This window comes from Brienomyrus brachyistius, chromosome 18 (assembly GCF_023856365.1).
Source record: "Brienomyrus brachyistius isolate T26 chromosome 18, BBRACH_0.4, whole genome shotgun sequence".
In the NCBI taxonomy this organism is placed as follows: Eukaryota; Metazoa; Chordata; class Actinopteri; order Osteoglossiformes; family Mormyridae; genus Brienomyrus; species Brienomyrus brachyistius.
The window spans coordinates 14321991-14349738 of record NC_064550.1 but is presented as its reverse complement, the minus strand read 5'-3'; the positions used below and the strand labels follow the sequence as shown (position 1 = coordinate 14349738).

The 27748-nt window shown below is 42.1% G+C and overlaps 1 protein-coding gene across 20 annotated transcripts in view; it reads right to left on the bottom strand.

Annotated features, from left to right (window-relative positions):
• LOC125713312 (serine/threonine-protein kinase pim-3-like) overlaps window positions 1–27748 on the bottom strand; it is a 104404-nt gene that overhangs the window by 13324 nt on the left and 63332 nt on the right. For 7 of the 20 annotated variants that reach the window (XR_007383539.1, XR_007383543.1, XR_007383540.1 and 4 more), the window contains exons 7-9: window positions 26548–26686; window positions 26366–26426; window positions 26100–26161 (exon numbers count right to left, since the gene is read on the bottom strand). The exons of 2 other annotated variants lie outside the window; for them this stretch is intronic. Coding sequence is in view for 2 of the 18 variants with exons in the window: in XM_048984324.1 (XP_048840281.1) it covers window positions 8299–8390; window positions 8488–8664; window positions 8869–9247; window positions 10042–10086; window positions 10200–10294; window positions 10552–10702 (939 nt within the window). In the remaining 16 variants the exon portion in view is untranslated. Of the gene's footprint in view, window positions 1–6; window positions 68–271; window positions 333–7796; window positions 7867–8069; window positions 8131–8251; window positions 8391–8487; window positions 8665–8868; window positions 9248–10041; window positions 10087–10199; window positions 10295–10551; window positions 10708–10938; window positions 11065–26099; window positions 26162–26365; window positions 26427–26547; window positions 26687–27748 lie in introns of those variants that run through there. 11 more of the 20 variants (XR_007383546.1, XR_007383547.1, XR_007383544.1 and 8 more) reach the window with 7 other exon arrangements.

The window sequence follows — 27748 nt, the reverse complement described above, 5'->3', positions numbered from 1 at the left end:
TCTTTTCTGTGTCTCGCTGGCGCTGTGTCTGCACCTCCCATCTTAATGCTCACATCACATCAATCTTCTGCAAAAGAAAGCATGAATGTACAGAAAAGAATGCAGTTTAGGAAACAATAGGAATTGGAACCTATGCAAAACATTCAGTCACAGAGCATTTTTGTCCATAGTTGTTGGAAATAGACTTGTTCACTGGTTTCAGGAGCAAAATAAATCATGAAGACCTTTGTGGTGAGCACATGAATGAGACACAAGGACGGTTTTCTCTTACCTGTCCCAAGACTCAGCAGTGACTTCCTCTCCCTTGCCTCAAATGGTGACATGTTAAGTTTCTAAAGTAAAGAACAACAATTGTTGCTTTATAAACTATCTCCAAGCTTTACAAGCTACCTTGATGCAAAGCAACTGCTATATCATCTGTATCTTTTATTTTTAAGTGAGGGAGCAGCATACCTTTCTAGAGGCAAGAAGTACTTTTTGAATTTTGCCCACTGGTCAGCTTTACTTCAGCCAGGGATGGAGTTCAATCTCCTCCATCTTCAGCCGATCTGTCACTTTCAGTGTAAGGCACCGTTCAATTAGATTGCGGCAGTCTGTCAAGGAACAGATTGGGAGAGTTGCACAGTTAGTCGGAAAATAATATTCCCTCTGGTGGAACTCGAGTCACGGAGCAAAATGTAAGCTGCTCACTTGGAGAGACCCATGGTGGGAATTTAAAGTGGCCGGAAACAATTGCCGTCTTGCTGCGGAAGGGGAGGTAGCCGCACACCATTTCAAAGAGCGTCACCCCCACCGACCAGACCGTGGCGGGGCCAGCTCTGTACTTCCGTTTGCGGAACCACTCTGGGGGAGCGTAGGCATTTGTCCCTGAAACAACAAGGTGAACATCTCACAAAACTTTTCGTACAGCTGGGTATTTTTACTGAAGCAAGCCAGGTTAGGACCCAAGAATACAAATCCAACTTCCCAACAGGGAGTTTAATCACAAGTCTACTTTTGTTGAACACTGGGTTAAACACTACCTGCTACTAATCCAGAATGACAGGCTTTTAATTAGCCTCTCTTGCTGACCTGCAAATTGCCTGTAGGAGTCATCCATCCAGACGTCTCCACATCCAAAATCAATGAGTGTGACGTCCAGAGTGTCTGTTTTGATCAACAGGTTCTCCGGCTTCAGGTCTCGATGCAGGACGTTAGACTCCTGGCAGTGACGCAAAGCACGGAGAACCTGCACCAGCACATGCTTAGCATCTTCCTCAGTTAGGAATCCTCCTTTGGTATTGCAGAACTCGTGGAGGTCCAGGCATGGGTCCGGCCTTTCCAAAACCATGATATATTCATTGGTTCCAACAAACCAGTCGATGAGCCTAATCACGTTCTTGCAGGGTGTCGGAAAGTTGAAGAGGGTCATTATGGCCACCTCCATTGGGACGGGCTCGTCAACTCCAAGCTATGATGGGGATGTACATATGTTAAGAACATAAGAAATGTACAAACGAGAGGGGGCCATTTGGCCCATCAAGCTTGTTTGGGGAGAAGTTAACTAATAGGTCAGAGTTGGTAAAATCTTATCTAGCTCTGATTTAAAGGAACCCAGGGTTTTAGCTTGCGCTACACTAGCAGGAAGACTATTCCATACTCTAACTGCATGCTGAGTAAAGAAGTGCTTTCTCAAATTCAGTTTAAAATGTTCTCCCACCAATTTCCACCTATGGCCACATGCTCTAGTATTTAAATTAATATTGAAATAGACATTTGGCTGAACAGCATCCAGACCTGTTAGAATCTTATATACCTGGATCACATCTCCCCTTAGTCTCCTTTGCTCGAGGCTAAACAGATTCAGCTCAGCTAACCTCTCCTCACAACACCTTCCTCTAAGACTAGGAATCACTCTCGTAGCCATACATTGCACCTTTTCCAAGGCAACAATGTCCTTCTTAAGGTATGGTGACCAAACCTGCACACAATATTCTAGGTGGGGTCTTACCAAGGATTTGTATAATGGGAGCATCACCTCCCTTGATTTAAACTCCACACACCTAGAGATGTAACCTAACATCCTATTGCCCTTTTTTATTGCTTCCCCACGCTGGCCAGAGTGGGACATGGAAGCATCAACATACACACCGAGATCTTTCTCGTAATCAGCTATCTTTATTTCAGTGGAACCCATAAAATATCTGTACATATCTTTATATTTCTGCTCAATGCAGAACTGGTGTGTTCTTCACTGTTTGTGAAATGTATAGACTTCTTAAAATCCACTTACATCGCTAAGATAACATTCTCAAACATTGCTTTTCGATGTTTCCCACTTCATTTGTAGCTTTTTTGAGAGAAGTGATTATGCCTTTAATCTTTAAAATAAGTCACTGCTCTTCACTTGACTGCATAACACAGTAAATTAGCAAAATATTCAAGGTGACTATTTTGGCAGTTCAGGTTTGGAATCCATTATACGCGTCAGTGCCGCCTTTAAGCATATAATTTTGCCAAAGAAAAAAAGGACAATAAACCAATTGACATATGTATACACCTATAATTGAGATTGTATATGCTATGAACAAAGATGTGGTCTGTAGTCAAGTCGTTTCTTTGCTTCCTGAACAAAATCCGCTCTTCTAAACGTGCAGATGCCGATAGCTGTTAGATCCAATGACCGGCGTTGTAAGGTTGCCAGGGTGAGAATTAATGTGCTCTTATCAAATGATGTTGGATGCTGTCAGGATCGACAGTATTCTACTGTACACCAGTGAAATTAGGGGGGCACCAGGGGGGTCCAAACGTATTTTGGGGGGGTGAGATTACACAACCAGTATCCCTCTTCTAGACTTGTCCCTGAATGGGGCTTATTCCGAATTCTACATTTCCCCCCACAGTCCATGTTATGGTGAACTGGTCTTGCCAAATTGTGGTTAGGTGTGAATGCATTGCTTTAAGCCAGCACTGTAAGTGGCTGCATGAATTAGCACGCATTCATTGTTGTTCTGCTGGCTTATGCTAATGCAGTTGCCCATTAACAAAACCAAAACGTACGATACGCTGAAGTATGTCACTGCTGGTGGTTAAAAGGAGGTGGGTTTCAAGTGTTTGCTATTTGTGGCCATATACTCCATTGTGTCGGGCCACTATTCATTGGTGCGCATGACTGTCACAGCAGAAGCATGGCGTGAATTTGGAAAACTATTCTTACAACAGTTTTAAACCGTGCTGTATAATGTATTGTATGTCCTAAGTCGCAATTTCGATTTTAAATTGATAAATCATTCAGCCCTACTGTTAGGCTTTAAAAGTGATAGCTGGTAGCTTAAAAAGGTTATAGTTTAAAGCAGAAAATCCCATTGTGAAACCTGTTTATTACCCTGTTCATTTTTGTCTGCTTTTCAGGTGGTTGACGCGACATATTTTCCGACACGCGCTCTCTGCCTGCTGGTGAAAGTGAGCTCACCTGTGTTTGCACGCATGTGTCTGTGCACGTGCACCGGGGCTTATCTCTGCCATGCGCGATGCAGAGAGCAGAGGAGGATTCTATACGCCGACCATGTAGAGACAGTAATGACAAGCTGTTGTGAAAATAAGATAAATAACAGAAGGCTATTTAGTTTGTTTAATAAAAGGACAATGTATAGACCTGTTCTATACGAAAGGTAACCTTAAATGACTTCTGTTGTGATCTGGCGCTACATAGAAATAAAATTAACTTGTCCTTTGAGGGGTGGTGGGAGGTGCCATTGGGGGGCGGGGCACCCCCCTAATATAATGGTAGGGGAAACACTATCCAGAGTCAACCCTCTCAAAGCTTCAGGTCCTGACAGCATACAGTATGTAGCAGCAGTTCTGTCGTAAAACACATACTGATGCCTGAAAATCCCATACTTTTTCTGACCCTAACCCTAGCCTCAGTTTGCTAACCCTAACCCTACAGTACCTGGCTGGTTACTTAAAGTCTGTGCAGATCAGCTGGCTGACGTCCTCACCGATATGTTTAACACCTCCCTGAGTTAGGCAGTTGTCCCAGCATGCCTTAAACCACCACAATAATAGCTGTCCCCAAGTAATCACCTATGTCCTGTCTAAATGATTACCACCTTTGGCACTCATATCAGTCATCATGGAGTGCTATGAGATACTCATCATGGGCCACATCAAAGCTGCCTTTCCTAGCTCTTTGGACCCTCACCAGTTTGCCTATCGCCCAAACCCATCCATCAACAACGCCATTTCCATTGCACTTCACTTGTCATTGACCCACCTAGACAATAGACTCTTACGGTAGGATGCTGTTCATCAATTTCAGTTCATTTAATACTGTAATTCCTCAGAAACCGTCTACTAAATTGAAAAGGTTGGGGCTGAACACCTCCCTTGTTAACTGGATCCTGGACTTTCTGTGAGAAAGGCCTCAGTCAGTCTGCATTAGTACCTACACCTCTGGCCCCATCACACTGAGCACAGGAATGACACGGGGCTGAGTCCTTAGTCCTTAGCCCTCTGCTCTTTACAATACTCACTCATGAATGCTCAGCAAACTTAAGCTCCAATCATACCATAAAATTTGCAGATGACACGACAGTGGCGGGTCACATTGACAACAATGACGCTTCACCATACATGGAAGAGATGGCAAGACTTGTTGCCTAGTGTAAGTGTAATAATCTTTCTCTTAATGTTGATAAGACAAAATAAATGATAATAGACTTCAGGAAAACAAACACTGTATACCCACTTTTCACTATTGATGGCACTGCTGTAGAGAGGGTCAAAAGCACCAAGTTCCAGGGTGTCCACATCACAGACAACCTTACTTGGTCCCTCAATTCAGCCTCCTTAGCCAAGAGATTGTGGCAGCATCTACACTTTAAAGAAACTAAAGAGATTGTGGTTCCCCTCTCCAATCCTCACCACTTTGTATTGGGGAACTATTGAAAGTCTGCTGTCCATCTGCATAACCGTCTGGTACAAGAACTGCAAGGTTTCAGACTGCAACACACTGCAACGGATAATGAGGGCAGCTGAGAAAGTCATTGGGGTGTCCATGCTTTTTCAGAGGGACATCTTCCTCAATCGCTGCCTTTGCAGAACCACAAATATTGTGGAAGACCAGTTCCACCCACTACATGGACTTTTCTCTCTCTTGCCTTCTGCTTAATGGTATTGAAGCATGTGTGCTAGTTCTTCCAGACTGTGTAACACTTTCATACCACAAGTCATCAAAATTCTTAATGCACAATCATGCTAAAATCTCTGCCTAGGCAAATGCAATTCTAGTGCACCTCCTCAATATATGGTCCCGAATGATTCCAGTATAATCTCTTTGGTGTTTGTATTTTACAGTTAACAAAAGCTGATTTAATTTTCTTTTGAACAATGACCCTTTTGTCAGAGAAGCCCTGTCTTGCAAATTTCCCGTGCTGATATTTTGCCCTCAGTGAAGCTGCTTGGGTATGGGAGGTATTTTCTGCAGAAAATAAAATGAACATGATAAAAAGAAAGTATAATCTCCACTTTGCCATTTAGTTTCCAAAGTCTCAGCACAATAATCCTGCAAAATGAAAATGAAATAGCACCATTTGCATTTTAATTTTCCATTCATATATGAGGCAGATTTGAAAAAAAAAAATGTATTAAATTTTTGACTTTTCATTTTCCAATTAGAATTTTCATTTCCTACTTTGCCTTTTTATTTTCAAGTTCACTACATGCAAATATATGTTAATCAGGGCTGTGGGCGGAGCTGTGGATCACTGTTGCACTTTTTCAGTGCGTTTGCGGATTCCGTTGTCTTCCTGTTTCTTGGCCATGGTCAAACCTGTCGCCCAAACTAACGGCAAAGTCACACGCGGCTTAAGTTAGCTTCTTATTTACAGCACCACTAGAAGGGAATGTTTGTGCATGATGCAGTTTTTACAAGACATTTTGGAAATACAAAATAACGTATGAATAAATGGTTTGAGCTATAGAACATATATTTATTTCGTATAAGAAAGTCTTCCTGTATTGAAAATGGTGGAATTACCTGGACATAATATGATTTTTCATTTGTAACAGTAAACTGGTTGCATGACACTTTGGTCAATTGTTCACAGTCATTTGAATAAGAATCCATATTTCCAAATGGAATGCAGAGGTCTTATTCATCTTGGGTAAGGCAAATATGAAATGCATAGTACACAGCAGGCATGAAACTCTAATGACACTGAAATTAGCCTGGGCCAGATAGCTACCTAGCTGAAAACATGGCAGTCTGGCCCAGGCTAATTTCAGTCTTTCCTTACAATGGCATACCTGCATAAATATGTGTGCCATAGCTTAAAAATTCTGTTTATATTTTATTTTGTATTTTCAAAATGTCTTAACTAAAAACTGTACAGTATGTGTAGCTGCGAACGCTCCTTGTAGGCAATTTAAGCCGCGTATGACTTAGTTTGGGCGACAAGGTTGACCATGGGCAAGAAACACGAAGACAACGGAATCCGCAAACGCAGAGAAAGCGCAGCAGTGATCCGTAGCTCAGCCCACCGCCCCAATTAACGTACCTTGCTTAGCTGGACTATCTTAAATCCAAAAAATTATCGACCACTTGCATCATGTGTTTTTAAGTACTCAGTCAACAGCGTGGCATGTAGACTGTTGCAGACATACTCACAATAGACAGGAACAAATATGTACTGTATGATTTTAACTTTTATTAATGTTTTTGACCGTTAAACTTTATTCATTTTACCTGTGAAAATGTTAGTGGATTTACAGTTAGTGAAAGCTAATTGTTCTACCGACAGTTTTCAAGGTTAGCAGAAATGCTAATCCACTAAAAAAAGTGAGCTCTGCTGACATGATTATAACAAATTAATAAAATATTTTTTATTATATATTTTTTTCAGCTGTTGTAGAATAGATATTTTGCTGCTTCTAGTATGAAATAACACACAGTAGGATGAAAAACACGTTTCATATTATGGCACCATAACATAACCTTCAGTAGTTGTACATGATCATGTGTCAAGTTGCTCCTGTAGGTAGTAGCTTATGTTCAGCAAGGGTGTAGATCCTTGCAGATTTTTGAGGAGTGTTGTAGAAAAATGGCATTCCACAGCTTGCAAGCTAGTAGCATATCCTACCTCAGTGATCTAAAATGCATTTGACAAATTACATTAATGGTCTGCCACAGGTCCAAGAGGGAAGTACTACTCTGGTCATATCTGTGTGCTTCCAGTGAAGAACTACTCCCACAAGCTGGAGCAGAACTGCAACATCCTACTGCTCAAAACCGAGCAGCAAATATGCTACACTATGCTGAGAAACATTTTGATGACATATACTGCCCAAATGAGAATTACAGTAGCATTAGTTTTACCTTAAACAACCCTTAAGACATGCAGGACAAGCCTGAGTGACTGAGAGAAAGTGTTTGCAGCAAGTATAAATTTGGGTCTGAGGTAGACACAAAGCCACACTATTGTGCAAATCACTGTATCTGTTGTAGTGCTGCTCAGTAAAGTTGTAATTAATAAAACATGCCAGACTCTGACTCTTAGTCAATCATTAAATACAATCCTAGATAAAGTACCCAGCATGCATCACCCCAAGATGTCTGGATTCCCCCTTTGCTCTGCCCTCGTCTTAATTCAGGTCAGATCATCATAACATGGCTTGGATATTCAGGCAACCATGGTTAGAGACACCAAAAGAGATGAAAAACACATATAAAGAGCATCTGCATAATTGAATCTTTATTGAGGCACAGCTCAGCATTATTTAAGATGCTTGGCGTCACAGAACACTGCCATGTTCATGCCATCTTTCTGTGTCTCGCTGGCGCTGTGTCTGCACCTCCCATCTTAATGCTCACATCACATCAATCTTCTGCAAAAGAAAGCATGAATGTACAGAAAAGAATGCAGTTTAGGAAACAATAGGAATTGGAACCTATGCAAAACATTCAGTCACAGAGCATTTTCTCCATAGTTGTTGGAAATAGACTTGTTCACTGGTTCCAAGAGCAAAATAAATCATGAAGACCTTTGTGGTGAGCAAATGAATGAGACACAAGGACGGTTTTCTCTTACCTGTCCCAAGACTCAGCAGTGACTTCCTCTCCCTTGCCTCAAATGGTGACATGTTAAGTTTCTAAAGTAAAGTACAACAATGGTTGCTTTATAAACCATCCCCAAGGGTTACAAGCTACCTTGATGCAAAGCAACTGCTATATCATCTGTATCTTTTATTATTAAGTGAGAGAGCAGCATACCTTTCTAGAGGCAAGGAGTAATTTTTGCAATGAGCCCACTGTCAGCTCTACTTCAACCAGGGATGGAGCTCAATGTCCTCCATCGTCAGCCTATCTGCCACTTTCAGCGTAAGGCACTGTTCAATTAGATTCCGGCAGTCTGTCAAGGAACAGATTGGGAGAGTTGCACAGTTAGTCGGAAAATAATATTTCCTCTCGTGGAACACGAATCAAAGAGCAAAATGTAAGCTGCTCACTTGGAGAGACCCATGTTGGGAATTTTAAGTGGCCAGAAACGAGTGCCCTCTTCCTGCGGAAGGGGAGGTAGCCGCACACCAGCTCAAAGAGCGTGACCCCCACTGACCAGACCGTGGCGGGGCCAGCTCTGTATTTCCGTTTCCGGAACCACTCTGGGGGAGCGTAGGCATTTGTCCCTGAAACGACAAGGTGAAAATTTCACAAACCTTTTCGTACAGCTGGGTATTTTTACTGAAGCAAGCCAGATTAGGACCCAAGAATACAAATCCAACTTCCCTACAGGGAGTTTAATCACAAATCTAGTTTTGTTGAACACTGGGTTAAACACTACCTGCTACTAACCCAGAATGACAGGCTATTAATTAACCTTTCTTACTGACCTGCAAATTCCCTGTAGGCATCGTCCATCCATACATCTCCACATCCAAAGTCGATCAGTTTGACTTCTAAACTGTCTGTATTAATTAGGAGGTTCTCCGGCTTCAGGTCGCGATGTAGGACGTTAGAGTCCTGGCAGTGACGCAAAGCGCGGAGAACCTGTAGCAGCACATGCTTTGCCACTTCTTCCGTGAGGAATCCTCCTTTGGTGTGGCAAAATTCATGGAGATCCAGGCATGGGTCCGGCCTTTCCAAAACTAGGATATAGTCATTGACCCCAACAAACCAGTCAATGAGCTTAATGATATTTTTGCAGGGTGCCGGAAGGCTGACGAGGGTCATTATGGCCACCTCCATGGGGACGGGCTCATCAACTCCAAGCTATGAAGGGGATGTACATATGTTAAGAACATAAGAAATGTACAAACGAGAGGAAGCCATCTGGCCCATCAAGCTTGTTTGGGGAGAAGTTAACTAATAGGTCAGAGTTGTTAAAATCTTATCTAGCTCTGATTTAAAGGAACACAGGGTTTTAGCTTGCGCTACACTAGCAGGAAGACTATTCCATACTTTAACTACACGCTGAGTAAAGAAGTGCTTTCTCAAATTCAGTTTAAAATGTTCTCCCACCAATTTCCACCTATGGCCACGAGTTCTAGTATTTAAATTAATATTGAAATAGCCATTTGGCTGAACAGCATCCAGATCTGTTAGAATCTTATATACCTGGATCATATCCCCCCTTAGTCTCCTTTGCTCTAGGCTAAACAGATTCAAGTTAAATTTCATCTGCCAGGTATCAGCCCAGTCGCTAATTAAATCCAGATCACGTTGTAGCCTCTCTACTGCTAGATCAGTACCTGCTACATCACCCACCTTGGTGTCGTCTGCAAATTTAATCAGTTTACTGTATATATTGCTGTCAATATCATTGATGTAAATTAGGAACAATAGTGGTCCTAAAATTGAACCCTGCGGTACCCCACTGTGAATGCAGGCCCACTGTGACATTGTGCCTCTAATTATTACTCACTGCTTCATGCCAGTTAACCAGTTTTCAATCCAAACTGCTACAGTTCCTAAAATCCCTGCAGCTTTGAGCTTAACCAAGAGCTGTAACTGTTTAGGCAGAAATTCATCTAAAGAAACCCAGCTCCATGGCTGAGGACACTTACCATTTCTATCTGCATGCCACCCTTTCTGGCATACTTTATGGCCACCTAAAGGAGGAAAAAAATCAGTGCATTGAGATGGTGTCACACTTTACAGGATAAGATGGATCTCTGGACAGATATCACTATGCATGTTGTGATCACACCACTTAGGGACTTACTGGGAGGCCATCGCTCTTCCGACTTCCGGCATAGACAGCTCCAAAACCACCTTGCCCGAGGAGCTTCCCCTTCAGATAAAGCTCCTCCAAAGGTTCTACAACATTAGACAGGTACACTTGAAGAAAAGAATCCATATGGCACTTTCTCTATGAGAACAGACTTGTAGATACTTCACCATTAATTTTAAATAGCATGCATTAATATTTCATTACTGCATACCTATCCTATAGTTTGGTGTGTTAAATCTGCATTATCATTAGTTTTCCTATTAGATGCTACTGTCAGAATAAGTTAACTTTTTTAGTTATAATTCTCATTCTCTCTCAAAGACAGTCATCTGTTGATTCAAACCTTTGCGGGGCATTTTGAAACCCAGTTCTTGGGTGTCACGGCGAGGCGCTTCGGCAGTCTGCGCTTCGCTAGTCTGTGCTTCCTGACTCTTTCTCCTTTTCTTCGACGGAGATTCGTCGACACTATCGGAGTGGGGTCGTTTGGTGGCCATTTTATCTGTAAATCAAAAGAATTTTATTTTATGTTACGCTGTTTGATGTGGATAACACTTTACACTAAAACATAACTTATAATGGGCACTACCTAATAAATGGCGATTTAATCGTACAGCTCAAAACTGTATTTTTCTAATATAGTATGACATATCTGCTAAAATCAACCAAAAATAATCGATACCGTATACGTTATAAGGATTCGTTGTCGGAAGAGAGCAAATAAGTCCCTCACCATGCACAGAACGATGAAAATGATTGATAAGCGACTGTAAATTCTAGAACGACGCGCGTTTTAATGCACGCGCTCACCCAGGCTAGATCCCAGGGGCGCAATCCCCGTTCATAAAATGCAAAAATAAATGACGTATTTGAAAATATTTTTTTGCAGTAATATAGTTAGTTGAGAGTTTGTTTTGTATATTTGTTTATGCTGCATATATGCTGTATATATTGTGTGTCCTGGATATGTATACAATAAGTCAATTTTACTCATATTTATTCCAGCATCTTTGCTCGCTGTGTGACGCACACAAGAATTTTGTCCCAATTTGTCCGTCAGTTTTATGGTTATTTTGTTCAAAAGTAATACTAGAAACGATATTCCTTTGTGCACCGCCAGAGGGGGTTATAGCCTAACGGGAACATTAGTTGAAGTTTCGCGGGATTTTCTTTAGATCAGAGGTCTCAAACTGCCGGCTCGCGGGCCATTTACGGCCCTCCCTCCCCCTCCCTCCTGCCCGCAACGACGTTAAAAATATAACGCAATCCGGCCCGCAAAATATTAATTAACAATATTTAATATTAATATTAATTATCATTTTTGTAGTTATTTTATAGCAATTTAAACTACTCACTCAATATACAAAAACAACACAAACAAAAACACGGTTAAAAAAACGAATACGGTGATAGCGTAAAAAACCTACGTGTTCCAGCAGACATACTAAGAAGAGAGCTAGTTTCGGGGCTTTAGCAGTTTATTTTTGTTTGGCTGTGAACGAAAATGTCTTATTCCAAACCGAAAAGGAAAGTGGATGATGAACACAGATAGTTTCAGGAAAGTTTTTTGTGGAGTTTAATGGAAATGCCACCTGTCTGATATGCAAAGAAAAAGTTGCCGTTCTAAAGGAATACAATCTCAAGCGTCATTACTCTACTAAACATGGAGACCAGTATGAGAAGTACCAGGAAGACGAAAGAAAAAAACGAGCCCCCCAGTTGCAGAGACAGCAAACTCTTTTCTACAAAGCCAAAAAGGATGCTGATGCTGCAGTTGAAGCGAGTTATGTGGTGAGTGAGATGATCGCTAAAGCAGGAAAGCCATTCACTGAAGGGCAGTTTATGAAGGACTGTATGTTGAAGGTCGCTGATATTTTATGTCCAGAAAGGAAGAACATGTTCAACAATCTCTCTTTATCGGCAAATACAGTGGCAGAGCGGATTACTGAATTATCGAGTGACATTTATGATCAGCTACGTGGCAAAGCGGGGATTTTCACTGCATACTCTGTGACGCTTGACGAAAGCACAGACAAAACTGACAATGCTCAGCTAGCTATTTTCGTCAGGGGTATTAATGAAAAGTTTGAGGTGACAGAAGAATTGCTGAGTTTGTGTCCAATGCACGGCCGGACAACAGCCAAAGATATATTTCAGCAGTTGGGCGACGCGATTGAACGCGCTGGTTTACCTTGGAACAGACTAGTAGGCATTACTACCGATGGCGCCCCGTCTATGGCAGGTAAAAAATGGACTGGTGGCGCTGGTGCAAAGAAAGTTAGAAGAGGAACATGCAGATCCGGCGGTTGTTCTGCACAGCATTATACACCAACAGGCACTGTGCAGCAAATGCTTGAAATATGAACATGTCATGTCTGTTGTCCTAAAATGCATCAATTACATCAGGTCAAGGAGTTTACAGCACCGCCAGTTTCATGCCTTTTTAGAAGAAATTGAGGCAACATATGGCGATGTACTTTACTTCACTGAGGTGCGCTGGCTCAGCAGGGGAAATGTCTTGAAGAGATTTTTTGAGCTAAGAACAGAGGTGAAGAGATTCATGGAAAATTGCAGAATGGATGTTCCTGAATTTGATGATCCTAAATGGGTCATGGACCTTGCATTCCTAGTGGACATTACACAGGAACTGAACATCCTTAACCTGAAGCTCCATGGCCCTGGTCAGCTTATCACAGCAGCGTATGAAAGTGTGAAAGCCTTCTCCACAAAATTAAGATTGTGGAAAACTCAGCTTTCTGCAAAAAGCCTCAGTCATTACACAACATGCAGATCTCTTGTGGAGGAGGGCATAGCATTCAATGGTGATGAATATGCATCTGCTGTTGAAAACCTACTTCAGGAATTTGATAAGCGTTTTGCAGACTTCAAGGCACACCGTGACACTTTCCAGCTGTTTGCAGACCCCTTCTCAGCTGATGTGGAGAGTGTCCCAAATTTGTTGCAAATGGAACTTATTGACTTGCAGTGCAACAGTGAGCTAAAAACTAAATTCAGAGAGGCACAGGGAAATGCAGACAAGACTGCACAGTTTTTGAGAGAATTACCTCCACGCTTCCCAGAGCTGTCCAAAGTGTTCAGTCGGTTAATGTGCCTTTTTGGAAGCACATATCTGTGTGAGAAGCTTTTCTCAGCTATGAACTTTAACAAATGCAAGTTCAGGTCCAGGCTTAGTGATGCTCATCTTGAAGCTGTACTAAGGGTTTCAACTGTGAACACCATCAGGGCCAATGTGGCGCAGTTGTGTGAGCAAAAGCGCTACCAGGTGTCTGGCAAGAAATAGCATAGTACGTACATTTTCATCTGTGCGTGGTCCTGGGACCTGTAACAGCTGCATCACTGCACTATGGCCCACTTCTGTGTCTTTACATACTGTGCTTTGGATTATTTCATTTTTTTACCAAAACACATGCATGTGCGCAAACGCACATGTGGTATATCCTGGAAACGAAGGTGTATAACTCACAAAATCGTCCATTCAGTTGGGTATATATGCCATAGGTGTCTTTTTGTAGTCTTCTTTTTGTTGTTGTTGTTATGTGCATGTACATTGAGAGCAAATGAAATTGTATCAGAAATGAACACATTGTTAAAAGTTAACTTAGAAGTCATGTGCAGTTCTATATTGATTAACTTTTTTTCATGGATAGAACTGAATAATTTTAATATGCTAAAGAATCTTACACATGAACAGTTTTTATTTTTTACAAACACTGGTTTGTTCACTTGTTCTGAGTGTGAAATGTATAGACTTTTTAAAATCCACTTTCATCACTAAGATAACATTCTCAAACATTATGTTTCGATGTTTACCACGTCATTTGTAGCTTTTTTGGGAAAAGCTGTTTTGTAAATAAGATAAATAACAGAAGGCTATTTAGTTTGTTTAATAAAAGGACAATGTATAGACCTGTTCTATACGAAAGGTAACCTTAAATGACTTATGTTGTGATCTGGCGCTATATAGAAATAAAATTAACTTGACCTTTGAGGGGAGGCGGGAGGTGCCGTTGGGGGGCATCTGCATAATTATATCTTTATTGAGGCACAGCTCAGCATTATTTAAGATGCCTGGCATCACAGAACACTGCCATGTTCATGCCATCTTTTTTTGTGTCATTAGAGTCCTGGCAGTGATCAGTGTGACCTTTAGAGTGTCTGTATTAATTAGGATGTTCTCCGGCTTCTGGTCTTGATGCACGACATTAGAGTCCTGGCAGTGACGCAAAGCGTGGAGAACTTGCACCAGCACATGCTTTGCAACTTCTTCAGTGAGGAATCCTCCTTTGGTATTGCAAAATTCATGGACATCCAGGCATGGGTCCGGCCTTTCCAAAACCAGGATATACTCATTGACCCCAACAAAGCAGTCAGTGAGCTTAATGACATTTTTGCAGGGTGTCAGAAGGCTGACGAGTGTCATTATGGCCACCTCCATGGGTTACAAGCTACCTTGATGCAAAGCAACTGCTATATCATCTGTATATTTTATTTTTAAGTGAGAGAGCAGCATACCTTTCTAGAGGCAAGAAGTAAGTTTTGCAATGAGCCCACTGTCAGCTCTACTTCAAAAAGGGATGGAGCTCAATCTCCTCCATCTTCAGCCTATCTGCCACTTTGACTGTAAGGCACTGTTCTATTACATTGCGGCAGTCTGTCAGAGAACAGATTGGGAGAGTTGCACAGTTAGTCGGAAAATAATATTCCCTTTCGTGGAACTCGAGTCACGGAGCAAAAAGTAAGCTGCTCACTTGGAGAGACCCATGGCGGGAATTTTAAGTGGCCGGAAACGATTGCCCTCTTGCTGCGGAAGGGGAGGTAGCCGCACACCATCTCAAAGAGCGTCACCCCCACCGACCAGACCGTGGCGGAGCCAGCTCTGTATTTCCGTTTCCGGAACCACTCTGGGGAGCGTAGGCATTTGTCCCTGAAACAACAAGGTGTATATCTCACAAATCCTTTCGTATAGCTGGGTATTTTTACTGAAGAAAGTCAGGTTAGGACCCAAGAATACAAATCCAACTTCCCTACAGGGAGTTTAATCACAAGTCCAGTTTTGTTGAATACTAGGTTAAAACACTATCTGCTACTAATCCAGTTTGACAGGCTTTTAATTAACCTCTCTTGCTGACCTGCAAATTCCCTGGAGGCGTCGTCCATCCAGACATCTCCACATCCAAAGTCAATCAGTGTGACCTCTAGAGTGTCTGTATTGATTAGGATGTTCTCCGGCTTCTGGTCTCGATGCAGGACATTAGAGTCCTGGCAGTGACGCAAAGCGTGGAGAACTTGCACCAGCACATGCTTTGCAACTTCTTCAGTGAGGAATCCTCCTTTGGTATTGCAAAATTCATGGACATCCAGGCATGGGTCCGGCCTTTCCAAAACCAGGATATACTCATTGACCCCAACAAAGCAGTCAATAAGCTTAATGACATTTTTGCAGGGTGTCAGAAGGCTGACGAGTGTCATTATGGCCACCTCCATGGGTTACAAGCTACCTTGATGCAAAGCAACTGCTATATAGTGGTGCAACGGATCACAAAACTAACGGTTCGGATCATATCACGGATTTTGAGTCACGGATCGGATCAATTTTCGGATCAGCAAAAAGGGGAGGAGTCAAATGTAATTTGCTTCTCATTTATTACAAGAACAGTATGGCAAGGAACTTTTGGTTTTATCAAAAATAAGTAAAATAAATTACAAAAATAAAGCCAAGAAATAACTGAAAAAGCTGAATAAATACAATTTTTAAATAAAATTCTCAATACTTGAATACTTCAATGCAACAATTGAAAAACAACCTGAGAACTGAAAACAGGCCAAACCTTATAATGACAAATTTTTTTTCAAAAAGATGAGGATGTCTATATTCTCTGGGGAGAGAGTAGACCTCTTAGCTGTCACTATGTCACCTGCTGTGGAGAATACCCTCTCACTAGGAACTGAAGTGCCAGGCACAGCAAGGTAGTGTCTTTCCATTTTTGCAATGTGAGGGTATTTACACTCATTGTGTTTCCACCACGCCAGCGGATTACCACCATCCACTGGCAAACTGCTTGCTGCCCTGTATGATGCTACCTCCTCTTTGATTGTGTTGTAAAAAGTTTTCTCTGTGTCTGACTCTTTCACAAATGTATCCCCAAAAAGCTCTTCTATGGCAGACTTCTTTTGTGGAGGAGATGCATTTGGCCCTGTGTCTTCTTCAGAGGGTGTTGGCTCTGTGGCTTGACTCTGCAGAAAAAATTACTGAGTTATTTAACTATATTTCTTGTTATATATTTCATAGGCAATCAATAACATATGCTGGTAATTTTCAAAATTAAGATCAAATATTCACATAAATAATAGTTAAAATGTTTTATAACTTAATTATATTAATATTAAATAATATGAATAACTGTATTATTTTTTACCTCTTCAGTAGCCACAATCTCAGTTGTGAGATCAGTGTATGTCTTCTCGCGTAGGGCTGGTTCTATGTGAGTCAGGGACTTGAACCTTGGATCAAGTGCAGTAGATCTGTGAAGATAATCTTGTATTTCAGGGGGGTTGGTGTATCTGGAAATCAGGTCCCCTCTTATGGCAGCCTTAACATCTCTGGTAATGCTGGTGTCTTCCTCATTTGCACACATGGATTGTATAATTCTGGTTTTCAGAGGTAGGATCATGGACACAGATGGTGCAATTTCAGTACTCAATAGGGTTGTGACTGTTTTGAGAGGTTTGAGGAGCTGAAGGACCTCCTCTGCTACTTTCACATCATCATCAGACAAGGTGACAATGTCTCTGATATTTTTTTTCAGTGTCTATTCTGTCAGTGCAGAGTATACTGCTGCCTGCTGCTCAAGATAGCGCTCCAACATGTCATATGTGGAATTCCATCTTGTAGTGACGTCGTGTATGAGCTTGTGGGCTGGTAGCTGTGGCATTTCTTGCTTTGTTTTAAGGACATGAGCTGCTGTTGTACTTCTGTGGAAAAAAGAAACCACCTTCCTAATCCTCCCAAGAAGGCGATCCATCTGGTTAACTGAGATTCCTCTTTGGCATGCTAAATTTATCACATGTGCAAAGCAAGATATCTGTGGCCCTAGTCCAGCTTCTGTCACTGCATTTACTTGGTTTCTGGCATTATCTGTGGTGACTGGGATATTGCTACATGCATTGTGTCTCTTTAACTTCCACTCAGCTACTGCTTCTATCAGGATTTGCGCTAGATTTGTGCTTGTGTGAGTCTCATAGAGGGGGCGTGTCTGTAGCACCGGACTTTGCATCTCCCATCCCGCTGTTATATAATGGGCAGTCACAGTCACGTAGCTTTCGGTAGCCCTTGATGTCCACCCGTCTGTGGTGATCGAAATAGAGGATGCATCTGATAAGTCTGCGACGATTTCGCTTTTTTCCTGTTTGTAAAGTTCAGGCATGACCTTCATGCTGAAATGTGTGCGCGAGGGTATTTCGTACCGTGGCTCAAGCACTTTTAGGAGGTTTTTAAAACCCTTGTTTTCAACAACAGAGTATGGCCTCATGTCTGCCGTGATAAACATCCCGATAGATTTGGTAATAGCTTTAGCCCGCTCTGATTCTGGTGCAAAGTGCTGCTTAAATGCAGCGGTGAGCAGCTGTTGCTGTGGTTGTTTCGGTTTGCATCCTGTCTGCACACCGGGGTGATGTCGCTTCAGATGCGTGGCCATACTCGATGTATTGCCACTTTCATACGGCTTTCTCGTGCCACAGTGTCTACACACTGTAACTGTTTTGTCCACCACCCTTCTTCCGTCATCATTATATTTTACAGGAAAGCCAAAATGCTCCCATACAAAAGATTTGAATGACGCGGGAGGCTTTTCGAGTTCCTCTGTTCCGCCGCTAGCCATCGTTGTTGACTGAGTCACATGTTCCGCTGACGTAAACACGACTTCTGTGTAATTAATTATTTATTATTTAAGCAATATCAGCAGAAAACACTGTTTTATCTGCGGTCATTTTTTTTTTATTTATCTAAAAGTTTAAAAAACGAGTTAATCCGCGGATCACGTGCGTTCCGAACCGTGGGTCGTAATCCGTACGGATCACGGATCAACCGCGATCCGTTGCACCCCTACTGCTATATCATCTGTATATTTTATTTTTAAGTGAGAGAGCAGCATACCTTTCTAGAGGCACAAAGTACTTTTTGCAATGATCCCAATGGTCAGCTCTACTCCAGCCAGGGATGGAGCTCAATCTGCTCCATCTTCAGTCTATCTGCCACTTTCAGCGTAAGGCACCGTTGAATTAGATTACGGCAGTCTGTCAGAGAACAGATTGGGAGAGTTGCACAGTTAGTCGGAAAATAATATTCCCTTTCGTGGAACTCGAGTCACGGAGCAAAAAGTAAGCTGCTCACTTGGAGAGACCCATGGCGGGAATTTTAAGTGGCCGGAAACGAGTGCCCTCTTGCTGCGGAAGGGGAGGTAGCCACACACCAGCTCAAAGAGCGTGACCCCCACTGACCAGACCGTGGCGGGGCCAGCTCTGTATTTCCGTTTCCGGAACCACTCTGGGGAGCGTAGGCATTTGTCCCTGAAACAACAAGGTGTATATCTCACAAATCCTTTCGTATAGCTGGGTATTTTTACTGAAGAAAGTCAGGTTAGGACCCAAGAATACAAATCCAACTTCCCTACAAGGAGTTTAATCACAAGTCCAGTTTTGTTGAATACTAGGTTAAAACACTATTTGCTACTAATCCAGTTTGACAGGCTTTTAATTAACCTCTCTTGCTGACCTGCAAATTCCCTGGAGGCGTCGTCCATCCAGACATCTCCACATCCAAAGTCAATCAGTGTGACCTCTAGAGTGTCTGTATTGACTAGGAGGTTCTCTGGCTTCTGGTCTCGATGCAGGACATTGGAGTCCTGGCAGTGACGCAAAGCATGGAGAACCTGCACCAGCACATGCTTTGCAACTTCTTCAGTGAGGAATCCTCCTTTGGTATTGCAAAATTCATGGACATCCAGGCATGGGTCCGGCCTTTCCAAAACCAGGATATACTCATTGACCCCAACAAAGCAGTCAATAAGCTTAATGACATTTTTGCAGGGTGTCAGAAGGCTGACGAGTGTCATTATGGCCACCTCCATGGGTTACAAGCTACCTTGATGCAAAGCAACTGCTATATCATCTGTATATTTTATTTTTAAGTGAGAGAGCAGCATACCTTTCTAGAGGCAAGAAGTAAGTTTTGTAATGAGCCCACTGTCAGCTCTACTTCAAAAAGGGATGGAGCTCAATCTCCTCCATCTTCAGCCTATCTGCCACTTTGACTGTAAGGCACTGTTCTATTAGATTGCGGCAGTCTGTCAGAGAACAGATTGGGAGAGTTGCACAGTTAGTCGGAAAATAATATTCCCTTTCGTGGAACTCGAGTCACGGAGCAAAAAGTAAGCTGCTCACTTGGAGAGAACCATGGCGGGAATTTTAAGTGGCCGAAAACGATTGCCCTCTTGCTGCGGAAGGGGAGGTAGCCGCACACCAGCTCAAAGAGAGTCACCCCCACCGACCAGACCGTGGCGGAGCTAGCTCTGTATTTCCGTTTCCGGAACCACTCTGGGGAGCGTAGGCATTTGTCCCTGAAACAACAAGGTGTATATCTCACAAATCCTTTCGTATAGCTGGGTATTTTTACTGAAGAAAGTCAGGTTAGGACCCAAGAATACAAATCCAACTTCCCTACAAGGAGTTTAATCACAAGTCCAGTTTTGTTGAATACTAGGTTAAAACACTATCTGCTACTAATCCAGTTTGACAGGCTTTTAATTAACCTCTCTTGCTGACCTGCAAATTCCCTGGAGGCGTCGTTCATCCAGACATCTCCACATCCAAAGTCAATCAGTGTGACCTCTAGAGTGTCTGTATTGACTAGGAGGTTCTCCGGCTTCTGGTCTCGATGCAGGACATTGGAGTCCTGGCAGTGACGCAAAGCATGGAGAACCTGCACCAGCACATGCTTTGCAACTTCTTCAGTGAGGAATCCTCCTTGGGTATTGCAAAATTCATGGACATCCAGGCATGGGTCCGGCCTTTTCAAAACCAGGATATACTCATTGACCCCAACAAAGCAGTCAGTGAGCTTAATGACATTTTTGCAGGGCGTCAGAAGGCTGACGAGTGTCATTATGGCCACCTCCTTGGGTTACAAGCTACCTTGATGCAAAGCAACTGCTATATCATCTGTATATTTTATTTTTAAGTGAGAGAGCAGCATACCTTTCTAGAGGCACAAAGTACTTTTTGCAATGATCCCAATGGTCAGCTCTACTCCAGCCAAGGATTGTCTGTATTGATTAGGATGAGAGAGAGATGGAATGCCGCTTCTTTCAAAAATGATTTATGACCTAAAGGTTATAAAGGTCATGGGGGCGGGGCGGGGCGATTTATTAATTATTATTTAAAATTATTTAATTATTTTATTTATTATTTTTAAAATTATAATTTTATATTGAGGAGAGTGCTTATGAGTGTGTATTATTTGAATGTTATTATTTAAAAAATTATAATTTTATATTGAGGAGAGTGGGGTTTTGTCGGGGCGCCGCCGGGGCTGAGCGGGGTGGGTTACCTGATGGAGCTTGAGCGTATGCTGTGCGGTACTGTGGTAAGGTCCCCGGGCTTTGGAGAATCAGCAAAGGACTCGGAGAGAGCGATGCTGTGTGTCTGGTGCGGTACTGCGCGAGTCTGAGAGAAACTCTGAGAGAATGAGACTCTGGGAGAAAATGATAAAGTTGGAGCAAAGAATGAGAGGAGGCGGAGGATCTGTCGTCCAATAAAAAACGCTTGGCAGTAGTTTTGACAGTGTATGTGTTTTTCCCTCACGCAAGCATTTGCATTACATCAGCGTATGGGGCCGCACTTTTGAGGGCCATCTCTAATAACTTGGGCCATACATCAAGTTGGACATTTTGTCTCCCAGTAAATCCTGTTTGAAGTTTTGTTTTTCATATATGACTGCGCACAAGTACAGATATGGGTTAAAAGAGAAAACTGTAACTATGAGTGCACGTGTCCCACCGCAGCGCGCCCACGACTCTTTTTCGGGTAATGTGTTATTTAAAATAAAACGTCTTAAGCATTTCGACAACAAGAATCAAGGAATAACAAGAGGCGATCCTTGTTAAAATAACTCGCTCGCTCTCTCCATGTCGCGCTTGTGTGTGCAGCCACGATACCCACACACCACTGTCTTTTATTGAAAACAGCTGAGGCAAGTGGTTTTCTGAACTTTAAAGTGTGTATACAATAAGTAAACGCGTGTAAAAGAAGTATGAAATGTGTTATAAAGCACATAGCCAACGCTAATTAATAAAGAATTTAAGCATAATAGCCCAGACGTACCATGGCCTATAGCTGGTAGAAATGGAGCTATCCTACGGCCTACAAGATAAAAGCATATGGCACCAAATTGAAATCAGTAGTCTTTAAAAGAATGAATGGACTAGCAACTGTCTCTGGGGGAGCACCCCCGGTTAGGTACTATTAAGGAGCATTTAGTGACATGCATCAAAACACATTTTTAAAAACTTTGACAGAATAAAGTCTTAGTTATTTTAATAAATACGTTTTTCAGTAACATACTACAGACATATTACTGCCTCCATTTCCCTTACTAACCGATAGGTGGTAAAGTAAGAAAACGAAACTTCGCTCACTTTTCGCTCAGAAATCTCACTGCAAAGTGGATGACGACTGGTTCTGTTGAATTAGGACTAAGTTTCATTAAGTGTGACACATGGTGCAGCTCAGTTACCGGTGTTAACATGGCGTCCTCAGTAAGCATCTCAAATCAGGCACCCGGATGCTGTAAGCATAGGCCTCGGGGGTCACCTTTTTACTGAAAAGCCATCTTTATTAAAAAATAACTAAGGCTTTATTCTTTAAAGTCTTTAACGTGTTTTAATGCGACTGCTAAATGCAGTTTACTAGCTCCTACTGTTATAAATTAAATGCTGTTAACCAGGTGCACTCATAGTTACAGCTTTCTCTGGACCTGACCCTACATTGTGTACATGCATGGGGACCATTGCTGACATAAGGATCTAATGCCTAGGTGTCGAGTCTCACGGTTAAAACCTCCAGTCCCCGTGTGGCTCAGGGTTCGTCAGCTGGTTAAGATTGGTAGATTCCATGAGAGGTACCCCTTTAAATACGCTTTATTCCCACCACCCCACAAAATTAGTACATTTTAAAAACACAACCGTGCTGCATACATATAACAAAACATGTACAACTTTTATTTTGAATAATAAAACACCCGGTCATGGTACATTTTAAAAACTCATTTGATAAATGTACATAAACATTTTTGTACAAGCTTGAAAAATACAACACACGTATAAATCATACATTTTAAAACACTTGTGCAACTTTGAAAATAAAAAAAAACTTCATGTTACATTAACAAAATCTCCTTTGATAAAAAGCCTACAATATTTTTACAACTTTGCTTTTGTAAAATAAAAGCCATTTTCATATTAGATTTCAAAACTAATTCACAAAATGAATGCATAAAACTTCGTACGTTTTAAAAATACGTTTGGGCTGCAAACACATAACAAAATGTTTTTGTAAAACACCCCAAACATCTTACATCTTAAAACATCTGTACATCTTACTTTGAAAAACTTTCATGCTACGTCTTAAAACATCTGTACATCTTACTTTGAAAAACTTTCATGTTACGTCTTAAAATATTTATGTAACTAAAAACTATGGTCAAGTTATATTACCATTCTTTAAAGTTTTTAATGTTTAATTTGTAGCCGCGGGGCGGCATGGTGGTGCAGTGGTTAGCACTGTTGCCTCACACCTCTGGGACCCAGGTTCGAGTCTCCGCCTGGGTTACATGTGTGTGGGGTTTGCATGTTCTCCCCATGTCGTCGTGGGGTTTCCTCCGGGTACTCCGGTTTCCCCCCACAGTCCATAAACATGCTGAGGCTAATTGGAGTTGCTGAATTGCCCATAGGTGTGCATGTGTGAGTGAATGGTGTGTGAGTGTGCCCTGTGATGGGCTGGCCCCCCATCCTGGGTTGTTCCCTACCTTGTGCCCATTGCTTTCGGGATAGGCTCCGGACCCACCGCGACCCAGTAGGATAAGCGGTTTGGGAAATGGATGGATGGATGGAAGGGTGCTGTTCAACAATTTCAGTTCAGCATTTAATACTGTAATTCCTCAGAAACCGTCTACTAAATTGAAAGGGTTGGGGCTGAACACCTCCCTTGTTAACTGGATCCTGGACTTTCTGTGAGAAAGGCCTCAGTCAGTCTCAGTCAAACTGGTTGCATGACACTTTGGTCAATTGTTCACAGTCATTTGAATAAGAAGCCATATTTCCAAATGGAATGCAGAGGTCTTATTCATCTTGGGTAAGGCAAATATGAAATGCATAGTACACAGCAGGCATGAAACTCTGATGACACTGAAATTAGCCTGGGCCAGATAGCTACCTAGCTGAAAACATGGCAGTCTGGCCCAGGCTAATTTCAGTCTTTCCTTACAATGGCATACCTGCATAAATATGTGTGCCATAGCTTAAAAATTCTGTTTATATTTTATTTTGTATTTTCAAAATGTCTTAACTAAAAACTGTACAGTATGTGTAGCTGCGAACGCTCCTTGTAGGCAATTTAAGCCGCGTATGACTTAGTTTGGGCGACAAGGTTGACCATGGGCAAGAAACACGAAGACAACGGAATCCGCAAACGCAGAGAAAGCGCAGCAGTGATCTGTAGCTCAGCCCACCGCCCCAATTAACGTACCTTGCTTAGCTGAACTATCTTAAATCCGAAAAATTATCGACCGCTCGCATGTGTTTTTAAGTAGTCAGTCAACAGCGTGGCATGTAGACTGTTGCAGACATACTCACAATAGACAAGAACAAATATGTACTTTTATTAATGTTTTTCATCGTTAAACTTTATTCATTTTACCTGTGAAAATGTTAGTGGATTTACAGTTAGTGAAAGCTAATTCTTCTGCTGACAGTTTTCAAAGTTAGCAGACATGCTAATAAATAAAATATTTTTTATTATATATTTTTTCCGCTGTTGTAGAATGGATATTTTGCTGCTTCTAGTATAAAATAACACATAGTAGGGTGAAAAACACGTTTCATTTTATGGCACCATAACATAACCTTCAGTAGTTGATCATGTCTCAAGATGCTCCTGTAGGTAGTAGCTCATGTTCAGCAAGGGTGACACCAAGGTGGGTGGTGTAGCAGATACTGAATTAGTGGCTCAGCAGCTACAGCGGGATCTTGATTTAATTAGTGACTGGGCCGATACCTGGCAGATGAAATTTAACGTCGATAAATGTAAGGTACTCCATCTAGGGAGCAGAAATATAAAGTACAGGTATTTCATGGGTGTCACTGAAATAAAGGTAGCTGATCATGAGAAAGACCTTGGTGTGTATGTTGATGCTTCCATGTCCCATTCTCGCCAGTGTGGGGAAGCAATAAAAAAGGCCAATAGGATGTTGGGGTATATCTCCAGGTGTGTGGAGTTTAAGTCAAGGGAGGTAATGCTAAGATTATACAATTCCTTGGTGAGACCTCACCTAGAATATTGTGTGCAGGTTTGGTCACCATATCTTAAAAAGTACATTGTGGCCTTAGAAAAGGTGCAGCGTAGGGCCACAAAAATGATTCCTGGTCTTAGAGGAATGTCATACGAGGAACGGTTACTTGAGCTAAATCTGTTCAGTCTCAAGCAAAGGAGATTGAGGGGGGACATGATCCAGGTATATAAGATTCTAACAGGTTTGGATGCTGTTCAACCAAATAGTTACTTCAGCATTAGTTTAAATACACGAACTCGTGGCCATAGGTGGAAATTAGTGGGAGAACATTTCAAGCTGGATTTAAGGAAGCACTTCTTTACACAGCGTGTAGTCAGAGTATGGAATAGCCTTCCTGATAATGTAGTGCAAGCTGAATCCTTGGGTTCCTTTAAATCAGAGCTAGATAAGATTTTAACGACTCTGAGCTATTAGTTTAGTTCTCCCCAAGCGAGCTTGATGGGCCGAATGGCCTCCTCTCGTTTCTATAGTTCTTATGTTCTTATGTTCTTATCCTTGCAGATTTTTGAGGAGTGTTGTAGAAAGATGGCATTCCACAGCTTGCAAGCTAGTAGCATATCCTACCTCAGTGATCTAAAATGCATTTGACAAGTAATTTACATTAATGGTCTGCTACAGGTCCAAGAGGGAAGTACTACTCTGGTCATATCTGTGTGCTTCCAGTGAAGAACTACTCCCACGAGCTGGAGCAGAACTGCAACATCCTACTGCTCAAAACCGAGCAGCAAATATGCTACACTATGCTGAGAAACATTTTGATGACATATGCTGCCCAAATGAGAATTGCAGTAGCATTAGTTTTACCTTAAACAACCCTTAAGACATGCAGGACAAGCATGAGTGACTGAGAGAAAGTGTTTGCAGCAAGTATAAATTTGGGTCTGAGGGAGACACAAAGCCACTATTGTGCAAATCAGTGTATCTGTTGTAGTGCTGCTCAGTAAAGTTGTAATTAATAAAACATGCCAGACTCATTCATGACTCGTCAATCATTAAATACAATCCTAGATAAAGTACCCAGCATGCATCACCCCAAGATGTCTGGTTTTCCCCATTTGCTCTGCCCTTGTCTTAATTCAGGTCAGATCATCATAACATGACTTGGATATTCAGGCAACCATGGTTAGAGACACCAAAAGAGATGAAAAACACATATAAAGAGCATCTGCATAATTGAATCTTTATTGAGGCACAGCTCAGCATTATTTAAGATGCCTGGCGTCACAGAGCACTGCCATGTTCATGCCATCTTTTCTGTGTCTCGCTGGCGCTGTGTCTGCACCTCCCATCTTAATGCTCACATCACATCAATCTTCTGCAAAAGAAAGCATGAATGTACAGAAAAGAATGCAGTTTAGGAAACAATAGGAATTGGAACCTATGCAAAACATTCAGTCACAGAGCATTTTTGTCCATAGTTGTTGGAAATAGAATTGTTCACTGGTTCCAAGAGCAAAAGAAATCATGAAGACCTTTGTGGTGAGCACATGAATGAGACACAAGGACGGTTTTCTCTTACCTGTCCCAAGACTCAGCAGTGACTTCCTCTCCCTTGCCTCAAATGGTGACATGTTAAGTTTCTAAAGTAAAGTACAACAATGGTTGCTTTATAAACCATCCCCAAGGGTTACAAGCTACCTTGATGCAAAGCAACTGCTATATCATCTGTATCTTTTATTATTAAGTGAGAGAGCAGCATACCTTTCTAGAGGCAAGGAGTAATTTTTGCAATGAGCCCACTGTCAGCTCTACTTCAACCAGGGATGGAGCTCAATGTCCTCCATCGTCAGCCTATCTGCCACTTTCAGCGTAAGGCACCGTTCAATTAGATTCCGGCAGTCTGTCAAGGAACAGATTGGGAGAGTTGCACAGTTAGTCGGAAAATAATATTTCCTCTCGTGGAACACGAATCAAAGAGCAAAATGTAAGCTGCTCACTTGGAGAGACCCATGTTGGGAATTTTAAGTGGCCAGAAACGAGTGCCCTCTTCCTGCGGAAGGGGAGGTAGCCACACACCATCTCAAAGAGCGTGACCCCCACCGACCAGACCGTGGCAGGGCCAGCTCTGTACTTCCGTTTGCGGAACCACTCTGGGGGAGCGTAGGCATTTGTCCCTGAAACAACAAGGTGAAAATCTCACAAACCTTTTCGTACAGCTGGGTATTTTTCCTGAAGCAAGCCAGATTAGGACCCAAGAATACAAATGCAACTTCCCTACAGGGAGTTTAATCACAAGTCTAGTTTTGTTGAACACTGGGTTAAACACTACCTGCTACTAATCCAGAATGACAGGTTTTTAATTAGCCTCTCTTGCTGACCTGCAAATTCCCTGTAGGAGTCATCCATCCAGACGTCTCCACATCCAAAATCAATGAGTATGACGTCCAGAGTGTCTGTTTTGATTAACAGGTTCTCCGGCTTCAGGTCACGATGCAGGACGTTAGCCTCCTGACAGTGACGCAAAGCACGGAGAACCTGCACCAGCACATGCTTAGCATCTTCCTCAGTTAGGAATCCTCCTTTGGTATTGCAGAACTCGTGAAGGTCCAGGCATGGGTCCGGCCTTTCCAAAACCATGATATATTCATTGGTTCCAACAAACCAGTCGATGAGCTTAATCACGTTCTTGCAGGGTGTCGGAAAGTTGACGAGGGTCATTATGGCCACCTCCATTGGGACGGGCTCGTCAACTCCAAGCTATGAAGGGGATGTACATATGTTAAGAACATAAGAAATGTACAAACGAGAGGGGGCCATTTGGCCCATCAAGCTTGTTTGGGGAGAAGTTAACTAATAGGTCAGAGTTGGTAAAATCTTATCTAGCTCTGATTTAAAGGAACCCAGGGTTTTAGCTTGCGCTACACTAGCAGGAAGACTATTCCATACTCTAACTGCATGCTGA